This window comes from Stegodyphus dumicola, chromosome 4 (genome assembly GCF_044657685.1).
Source record: "Stegodyphus dumicola isolate Sdum_Otavi_A_Nest chromosome 4, ASM4465768v1".
NCBI lineage: Eukaryota > Metazoa > Arthropoda > Arachnida > Araneae > Eresidae > Stegodyphus > Stegodyphus dumicola.
In genome coordinates, this window is record NC_140771.1 from 60,099,796 (window position 1) to 60,110,685 (window position 10,890).

Genomic DNA, 10,890 nt, shown 5'->3' on the forward strand with positions numbered 1-10,890 from the left:
CACAGATACCTTTTCTTTAAACTATCGTAAAAGTGTATCAGTCCACGAAAACATATGTATACAACAGAATACGGAGCTAATCAAGAGAGGAATACGTATCGCAATTAGATTGGAAGGTCACAAATCGAAGCGTAAGATGTCACATAAAACAAAGGGAGGCATAAAAGGTAAGCTAACTTGTTTAATTTGACAAATTAGATGTTTCACAAAATCAAGAAAATTCTTTTTCTGTTTTTTAAGTGTATGAAAATGACGCTAGAGCTTTAGATAATAAAGTAAACACTCTTAGCGATAAGATTGTTAGTTTTTGTTTTGACGCAGACAAAAGAGAAATGTACGAATTGTTTTCTGAATTGGATATATTAGAAATTTTTTTAAAAGAAGAGACACGAAAACTTAAAATAATTTTTAAGTTCCTCTCTTAGAATTCCCAGTGTTTAAGTCTAATTACACGTTGATGTATATTTCCGGCTTTATTTCTTGCGAGTGTTCGAATTATCAGCCCGTTAAATGATAATCAGAAAACAAAATATTTTAAGATTTTCAATGAAAGGTGAAATGTCTTCTTTACTACAATCAGATCAAACTTCAAACGCGGATTATGAAATGGCGTGGAATGCCCTCACTCAAAGTTGTAAAAACGTTACGGAAACCATAAATGCAACGATAAATAAATTAATTCCAAAGCTTGGTCTAAAACATGAATCAATGTCAGGTTTACCAAAATTTATTCACATCTAACAACGCATTCAAATGTTATGTATTGACACATTCAAAATCCTTAAATTGGTAAAGCTATTGAGATAATAAAAATGCAAGATCATGCTGATTATGTACAACTGTGAAGATGAATTAGTTGCCGCAGCAGTACGTTCCAAAAACAAAAGCAATCACATGGTTTTTAAAAGTGCAAAAACTGCAAATTCTCCACAAATTTTCATTTACTTCCAAAGACCAGAAGATTTTCAAACACAAAAATAATGCTAAAAAAATCATTGCAAAATCTTGTACAGCTATTTGAAACTAAATTTAACCATCACGTTAAAACACATCCTCCACATTTCGCAGCATATCTTCAGCTGTGGAACCATGGATCAGATTTTACTTCATGCCATACCTGAGAATTACTGCGATTTCACATCTACCTACTTGCTTCAGACGCCCTGGAGTGTTGGGCATTTTTTTTTTCGTCCATTCTCGCCAAAATCCGAGAACAGTTTTACCAATTTCCGCTTCCTCCGCGGTACGACCATAAAGGTCTATCAAGGATACCAAGGCTCAACATGATCGCCTTATGATCTCATTTGCTGATACAGAATACGATCACTTCCTGCACACATTATGTTCACGGGATTCGGAAACTGTTGAGAAATTCGTGTGTGATAGCTGTGTTGCCACTGAAACTGATAGCTTTGGGCTTTATATGGACTCTCTTATCCCATGTGAATTATCTGATTAGCTTATGAATACAATCGTTTTTAAAAATCTTATCTTTGCACCCTCCCACAGAAATGTACATGACATCGAATTTATTTATTTATTCTGTGGCATTTTATCTATTAGGCAGAGTATATGACGAAGGAAAATAATTTCGTACATTGTAAATTTAAATAGTAGATTTGTGAATTAAATGACTTCACTTTGAAAAATATAAACCGTTCCTCCAAATTTAAAGGTAGCTGTGGAATAAATGAAGAATATAATAATTGCGGAACAGCTTGTCCTGCCACTTGTTCCCGGCCAAATCCAGTTTGCACAAAACAGTGCGTAAGAGGGTGTGTCTGCAAGAAAGGTTACATTAGAAACGACAATGGTATTTGCATACGAAGGGAACAATGCCCAAATGGTAAGTTAAGAAATATAAAGAGAAAAATCTTTGAAAGTATTTCTTTTATCATTTATACAGTGGCTATTTAGCATTAAATAGCTATATTTCTGCTGACTGAATCGTTATTTGTAAACGTATAGGAATTTGCGGAAAAAATGAAGAATATAACGATTGCGGAACGGCTTGTCCCCCAACTTGTTCGAACCCAGATAGAATTTGCATAGATAAGTGCGTGAGTGGATGTTTCTGCAAGAAAGGCTATATTAGAAACGACAGACATGTTTGCATACCAAGGAAGGATTGTCCGAAAGGTAAGAAGCGAAACATTATGCAATGAAATAATTTTTTTTAACATTCCAGATTTTAATAGTGACGATGTAGAGATTATTAGGTAAGTTTTCGAAGCAGCAAGATGAAAAATATGCAACGCCTTTGCCGTGAATCGAACCGCGGACCTCTCAATTACGCGTTGAGCGTGCAGACCACCACACCACGAAGGCATTCCAAGATGGTGGAAGAAATACATTATATACTCCCCTTTTTTAAAGGGTGACTGGGTTTTTTAGGGGACCCAATCGCCAAATCCCGGGTGAGGAAAATCATCATCCAACACTCTTTTAGTTCGAGCGCCACCGTAGAGTCATTAATTTTTTTCGGGGGGGGGGAAGCAGGAAAGATGAAAAATTAGCAACGCTTTCACCGGGAATCGAACCGTGGACCTCTCAATTTCGCGCTGAGCGTGCAGACCACTACACCACGAAGGCTCGTTAAGAAGGCCGGGAGAAATGCCTTATAGTGAAGGGTGCATATTTTGCTGTTTAATCCTTATTTGCAAAGTTACATGAACTTTTGGAACAAATGAAGAATATAAAAACTGCGGAAAGGCTTGTCCATCAACGCGTTCCAAACCAAATCCAGTTTGCACGAAACAGTGCATGAGCGGATGTTTCTGCAAGAAAGGCTACATTATGAAACGACAATGGCCTTTGTACCAAGGGAACAGTGTTCAAAAATTAACCTGAGAAGTATGGGGGAAAAAATCACGTTTCCCAGTAAACGTTTAAATAGTTGGTTTATATATTAAATCGTGGAATATATATTATTTTTATGCTTGTAATCGATTATTTTGTCTATTTACTACAAGGTATAGTTAGTGTTAATACTTACGTGCTTAGAAATTAATGTATATTATAAAAGTAAATGCATAATGTGCGTGCCGCTAAGACTTAGAAATGAGTCCCGAGGCGATCAAAGGAGTTGTATGGTATGGTAGCCTTCTAATGTCCCATCCAGGAAGAAGGTTCCATTTTTACCCGAAGGCCGTGCTTTTAAAGATATAAGGGCTGGAAATTTCGCCCTCTAGAAATTTCTAGAACACTCCAGAGCATTCGAGAGCATTACACAACATTCCTGAACATCCTGGAACATTCTGGAATGTTGTGGAATGTTCGGGAACATCCCAGATCATTGTGGAAAATTCCAGAACACTCTCGAATGTTGGGAACGTTCTGAAAAATTGTGGACCATTCGAAGCCTTTTTTACATGGGTGTGAACTACCCACTGGTAGGGGTATATAAAACAAGATTTGACGTGGGTTTGAACGCCAGTTTCTTATCAGTGAAGTGCAGTGAATGAATAAAAACAGTGTAGTGTGAGTAATTAAAGTGATACAGTGGCCGAATGTAAATCGAAAATAAAAGCGTGTGTAAAGTGTATTTAGTGTATTTCTTAATAAAAAAATTGATTTGATTTATATTATGGGATTATTACTACCACTACCTAATGAAGACTATGAATTTCTGCAAGTATATTTCATCGCAAATGAAGAAAGAAAAATTGATCAACTATGCACAAACATCACTGTATTGAGACGAGAAATAATCCAAGATGTACAGAGGATCTTAAACAAATACAGTCAACATAGTCGCATATTCAAAACAGCACTAGACCGAATGATTTCTGATGACTATAAAGTTTTAATTCGAGCTGACAAGAGACCACCTGGAGAACACGAATGTCGATTTAATGCACCTTAGATGGACGAAGTGGCCATCGTCTTTGTGGACATAATTGCCGTGACATAATTGTACAATGAAGAAGATAAGGACGGAACGCATTGCAGAGACACACCATTCATATGATTCTCAACAATATCCATTAACATTCCTACAGATGATGGACATAATTTTAATGTGAAACAAAGGCGTAGAAACAAACAAAATGGTCACTTCCAAGAAGTTCTTCTATGCTTACCGCTTAATGATCAGAGACAATCATATTCTTAACACTCGCTATTTATTCCAACGATTCCTGTAGCAAGAATAGAAGCGGAACGGATGCTTTACATAAGACTGAATCAGAAGAAACTACACACGGAAGAATACATCCACCTTCGAGAAACGATCATGAATAACGGAAACATTAACGACATTGGAACAATGGTATTTTTACCTCATCTTACGTAGTAACTCCGAGACACATGTATGAATACACTCAAGATTCAAAAGAAAATTCCTGGTGAAGAGAGAATATTCAAATCGATTGACACGATGGTAAACGATGAAGAAAGTGTTAACTTCTGCACATAATTCTTAAATTCTTAAACTCTTTTCAAGCCCCAGGAATACCATTACACTGCCTTCGACTGAAAATTGGATCTCTGATGGCACTGCTCTGAAATCTCAACTCACCAAAACTATGTAATGGAACAAAGATGGTCGTCAAACAGCTATCGAATAACATCATCACAGCCGAACTTATGACAGGAAAGGAAAAGAACACACAGTATTCATCCCCCAGAATACTACTGATATCTACTGAACCGCCATTCCCGTTTAAAAGACTGCAATTCACAGTCAAATTAGCCTATACTTTTACTATTAACAAAGCGCAAAGACAAACTTAACATTGCGGCATCAACCTCAAAGACTCCTGCTTTTCTCACGGTCAGCTATACCTAGCTTGCTGTCGAGTAGGAGATTCGAAAAATTTGTACATATAAAATACCCCAGATAGCAAAATGAAAAATGTTGTTTATAAACAAGTATTGTATATAGTTAGAAAATATTTTCAATATAAAAATGCTACCTCTTATATTTTAAAGTCTATCCTTTCATTCCATCTTCCACACAATCTGATATCAACTCCGAGCGAAGCCGGGTACCCCAGCTAGTATTTTAATAATAGTCATTACCCTCTAATATCAAAAATGCTGACCTATGTAGCTACATTCTCGCAAATACTTAAGGTGAGCACTAATAATTTTCCATCTAAGTTATACGGAATAATTAGTATCAGGCTGTATAGGTTGTGTGGGTCCACCAGCGGCCGAGCGGTAAAAACTATTGAACACTGGTAGTTCGGTTCGAGTTTCGAGTACCGACGAACGGGTTAATTTCATGGGCGTTTTTGTGGTTTTCTCACGTGGAACACTGATACCAGCTGGTTTCCCAAAAAATCCTCAACGGGACATCTTTCCCCAAATTCCCCCGAATACTTCTTTATTTTGAGATATCACTCCAGCTGCATTGATGCTAGTTTATTGATGGCGAAATATAAATTATTCGAAATCGGTAAAATATCTAGAAACGCTTCTCTCTATATAGCAGTGGATGACAGAAGGATTTTGTAGTGTGTAATTACAGATTTTAAGAGAAAGGGAAAGCGTCTGCGCTCCACTGGCTTTGGACATTCATTATTCTTAGAGCTGGTTCTTAAGGTTCTTCGGGAAGAGAGCGTGTGTCTGTCGCTACCTACATTTACATTCCTGCTTGGCCCGGCCATTAGGCCAAGCTCATGAGAGCGATGTGTGGTCTGAGAGCAGTGCTCTGAATATGTATTTTCCCTTTTTTCTTAAGTTTTTAAAAATTATTTAGAGACTATTATTATTATTAGCAACAGTAATACAAAAAATGTAGATCTTTAACATCACTCATTATCTAATGGCTTTTTTACTGTCTGAATCAATCGTTACTGGACGATCCAGAAATCTACACTGAATTTAAGAAAATATATCCAATCCATTCGTGGCATATTTATGATTTAAGAAGTTAGAGAAAGTCTGGTAATCAATATTTTTTCGGTTCTTTATTATAACTCCTGAATTAAAGTAACATGATTTGTTTTTGTGCATTTTGTTTTTTCGATTGTTTTGTTTAAAAAGCAGAAAGGGAATTAAAAACTGATAAATCTAACAAATGAAAAAAACAGTTTCTTTTCCAATTCCAAAAGTTCGTTTGCAAACATGTACTGATTCAGAAGTCAAACAACAAAAATCAGCGTTATATTTATCAAAAAAAAAATTTTTTTTTTTTTTTTAAATTTTTTTATTGTGTCTTAAACATGTACTGGTTTATTATACTTTTTTTATACTGGGCGAAGATTCTTTTTTTTCAACGGTATATTTTCTTCTCACTAACATTTTGGATCACGATCGTTGTAAATTTCCGCGTTTAGTTGCTTCATAGCTACTGAATCTTTCCTTTATTCAAAAACGTCGGTTTCAGTTGCTAAGAGGCATGGTGCACGCAAAAGTAGGAAAAACCAGAACTAGAAATATTGTACTATCAAACGATACACTAAAATAATGCTTTCGCATTAAAAAAAACTCTTTCCCCTCCCCTTTTCTTCTTCAAAGCAGTCTTCCCCGGAAACGAATCCGTCAAAGAACAATACATATTCTTTGAATCCTTGATCTTAACAAAAAGGAAGGCAGCCCAGAAGCTATTTTAATGGTTTAGAAAGTTTAAAAAAGTTCACTTTCTGCCCAAACAGGGTGGAAATACAAGAGATGTATTCGTATACTATAAAGCCGCTTTCTTGAAAAACTTAAGATGTAAATCTATTCCAGGCGAAAGGAAAGCGGAGAAAACAAAACTAGAAATATTGGCATAGCTTAGGACTGCTTTTCAGTCGCGAATGTCATTTAATCAACAAAAACGTTATTCTCTGATAGTAATAATAATAACTGCAATAAATTATTCATTTCAATGACTATTTTCTGATATTTAAAAGTAACATTTGTTTCTGAATTTATGTATGATAATAAATAAAACAAATTATGTGAATAAATTTATTCTATAACCTGACATATTTTTGATCACAATAAGCTTCATTTTTACTTTAAAATACAATCTCCAAATTTAAAGTATACAAAATAAGAATTTGATGGAGAACTATGAACACAGAATAGGCAAAATGTCACGTAGTAGGTAAATTAAATATCTATTATTTCACGCAATAACAACACCTGTCTTCTCTAAATTACAACCAAGATACAAAAGTTCGTAAAATTTATCAGCTCTATATAATGTTAATTTATACCAACATTATCGAAAAAGTTAAATGAAAGTTTAAATTATTAAGAAGTGCTTTTTTTACTAACTTTAAATCTCTCCATTGGTTAATCAATAGTAAATTGATTAAATGAGAAAAATTAATTAAATGTCTTATGCTTTTACTGAATGACAACGCCCTAAGAAGCAGCTCTTCCTGACTGCGCATGGAAGCTAAAAAGAAAGATCTTTCATACAGTGGCAACTCTCACCAGCTTTTAGATTCTTTACTCATCCATAAATTTTTTGAAGTACATTCATGTCTATAAATTTTGTTTTTCTAATACAGGATTTTAATCATTAAGTTAAAAAAATACACATCCTTTGAGGCCTAATAATAACAACATACGTGAACAAATAATTTGCAAGCAAAATATATGCTAGCGAAATTCTTAGTTTTAACTGATTCTGGCAAAGAATATGAGAGATATTTTCCTGAAGAAGAGATGGCTTTATGACAGTCTTCATGACAGTGATTCATGCTGTACTCGAGAAAAAACAATGAAAATGCCGCGTAGTCAATCTCGAAATTTGATCCGGTCAAAACAAATAGTGCACAGCGGTCGTATCCACTTGTGCATCGGTAGGCCGCTGTTGGGAATTAAATCGATTTTCTTCATTTCTGGAACTTTCAATTTAGAATCTTCACATCACCTGCATTTTTTATTCTTTATCGTGAATTTTACGTAAATACTTGCTTATAATACTTGTTGTTAGGTAAAGTTCGTCATTAATAATTCAGTTATGTTTAGCTCCTTGTGAAAATTTTCGGGGCTCATTCAACACTCATCTATATGATGACGATAAATTAATTATTTCTTCATCCATTGAAATATGGTCCGTTTTCCAAAATAACTGAGTAAACAGGGACTACTTTATACAGTATTCAATGCCTTTTTATTCCGCTAATACGAGAAACTTCTTTCTCGGGATGGATTTTTGCTCTTGATGAAAGCAATAAGTACATGCATTAATTGAAATCCGTCTCATAGATCCGTTTTAATTATGGCGACGTAACGTATACAAGACTACCTTACAAGAGTAAGTATCTAGGTTCATTAGGATTTTTGAGACAGAAGACGAGAATAATGAGCAACGTCCTTGCCGGGACTCAAACCTGAACCTCTGGAATACGCGCCGAGTGTGCTACCGTTACATTACAAAGGCATGCAGAAAGGAGTGAGAAAAAACTTTTTATATTCCCCCCTTTTAAAGGGCAACTAGGGAACCAGTCGCCAAATCCTGGTGATGAAGAATCATTATCCACCACTTTTCAGTTCGGTTGCCATTGTAGAGTCATTAGGATTTTTGAGATGGAAGACGTGAAAAATGAGTAATGCTCTCCCCGGTACTCGAACCTGGACCTCTCGAATACGCTCCGAGTGTGCTACCACGAAGGCATGCAGAAAGGAGGGAGAAAATACCTCATAAGTATGCCTTCGCGAAGAATCTCTTAAAGGGAACTAACTCGTATTTATACATTACTCATGAAGATAAAACTACAAAAACTATTATAAATCCAGCGCCTTTTCCGGGATTATACCCGGCTCAAATTACCAGCGTTCAACGACTTAGCCATTCAACCGCTGGTGGCGTTTATTAGCATTTGTAACAAAAGTCTTTGCAAAATAATTGCGTAGATACAATTATTAGGTAATGTCGAATTCATGTATTAAGCTTTCAGTATAAAGAAAAAACTTTCACTCAATTTATCGCTATCAGCACTGGCATTTGGAAAGAAAATAATTTATTTTCTGATAATAAAATATCTTTTCAATTGCAATATTTTTGTGGAAAATATCTAACACTTTCACGTCCTTATTGTTTCATTTAACTTATATTCCATTAATTATGTAAGAACAAAAGACTAATACTAATGGATTTCTTTCTAAAAAAAGTTCCAAGAAACCGTGAGAATTTTTCCCCCAAGCGGATTTTAAAATTTTGTTGTATTCCAAATTTTAATAAAATATTTAAACAAAGCTATTCGTCTCCATAAATTCTTTCGGCATATTCATTTACTCGATTTAATTTAATTTCTTGAGTACAATATTTTAATTTCTACATTTAAGAATTTTTACGTGTAAGTTCGCGTTTATAATAAATAGTCAGTCACACATACAAATTCCAAAAATCAGGCATGCTGAAAACAGTGTTGTCATTTCAGAAAGCAGAAAGAAAAGACCATTAAAAACTCCACTTGAAATACGAAGGCAAACAAAATGTTAATTTTGACATTACATATCTTTTTGACAAATCAGAAACTGTAACCAGCTTTTAATACGAAGATTAAATAGTCTATTATAGATTATATGATTTATAAAAAAATGCATTTTTCATTGCATTTCTGAATTCTTCCTATTTTTACTAGAGTTTTGAGAGGTAATCAGGGACTATGGATTGGACTTCCATTACTATAAAGTAACAGAAGGCAAGCATTTGTAAAACCATTTATCTCTGTTCACCAAACTTGCAGAATAATATATACTTGCTTTCTAACGATAAGGCTTTACTCAGAAGGCTCTTCCGTAAAGTACGCTATTCAAACAGATTTCACACCCTGCTAATGTTAGCCGCCTGCGGAAACGCAGGGGCGAGGAAGATTTCGTGCAGCGTCTCATCACGTCTTAAGGGTTGTTGAAACCCAAAAAATCTTTAAAAAAATGGTGATTTCGGATTTTTGCATTTTCAAATTCTCTAAACTTTTATCTTTTTAAAAATATCGTTCTTTAATTTCTATGAAATTTAGAACTGTAAAAAATCTAGTTTTAATTTGTCATCGAATACGCGAATGGAAATAAGGACTTTTACATAAAAATGCGTTTTTCTCCAAACGTGATTTTTTTATACTCGATCTACCTTTTCTCAGGAACTACTGCTTACAGATATCTAAAATGTTTATAGCTTATTTATTAGGTTTCCTAATATTTACTGAAATGAGCTTTTTGTGATAAACTAAGAAAAAAAATTATTTTTAATTTTTTGTGTGAGAAAAGTGCTAAATTTTACTATGCCTAACAAAATATTCTGTAAATTACTCTAAAATTCAAAATGTTTCAAAAGCTCATTTCAGTATAATGGGATAGGTATGCTTTAATTACACAAACAATTTCAAGCGTGTATCTACAGCAGATTTTGAGAAAAGGTACATCGAAAATGGCCAATTTAACATTGTAGGTATAGGGGTTGCAGCTGGCCAAGATTCGTTAAAGAGGAGATGGAAAGCAGGTCAAGAAAAGATGGAAGCTTCTGTTAAAGGAGAAATGTAAACCGTTCGAGAAAGATCGAAGCTGTTAAAGTTGAAATGAAAGTGTGCCAAGAGGAAATGAAAAGAGAAATCACCCGCATAATAGAAAACAAATTTGATGCTATGGCAGACAGAACTGAAACGGTTGAAAACAGAGTTGGAGAATTGAAGAAAGCGTTTCTGCTGTTGAACAACAAATCGAACAACGAATTGGTGATAGGCTTTCTGCAGTTGCCAAAGAAGTTGACACCTTAAAAAAGTGCATAGAGACAGCAGGAAACAATTCTAGAGGATTAAGACTTCTACCCACGTCTGCTCGCCCCTACATATGATGGAGATGACCTCCTGGCAAGTGTATAAAACACAATTTTCTATAGTTGCGGATGCGAATGGATGGTATTCCCAAGCTAAGGCCTGTCATCTCGCCGCTTCTCTGACAGCAGACACAGCGGATATCCTTCAGACTCATCGCGAAAACCAA

At 34.9% G+C, this 10,890-nt stretch overlaps 1 protein-coding gene across 16 annotated transcripts in view; it reads left to right on the forward strand.

Moving 5' to 3' along the window:
- The window catches only part of LOC118200019 (zonadhesin-like), a 260,274-nt gene that overhangs the window by 195,050 nt on the left and 54,334 nt on the right, over positions 1-10,890 (forward strand). For 12 of the 16 annotated variants that reach the window (XM_085814973.1, XM_085814976.1, XM_085814980.1 and 9 more), the window contains 2 exons: positions 1,676-1,846; positions 1,969-2,139. The exons of 2 other annotated variants lie outside the window; for them this stretch is intronic. In XM_085814973.1, the coding sequence (XP_085671099.1) occupies positions 1,676-1,846; positions 1,969-2,139 (342 nt within the window). The remainder of the gene's footprint in view (positions 1-1,675; positions 1,847-1,968; positions 2,140-10,890) is intronic. 2 more of the 16 variants (XM_085814977.1, XM_085814987.1) reach the window with 1 other exon arrangement.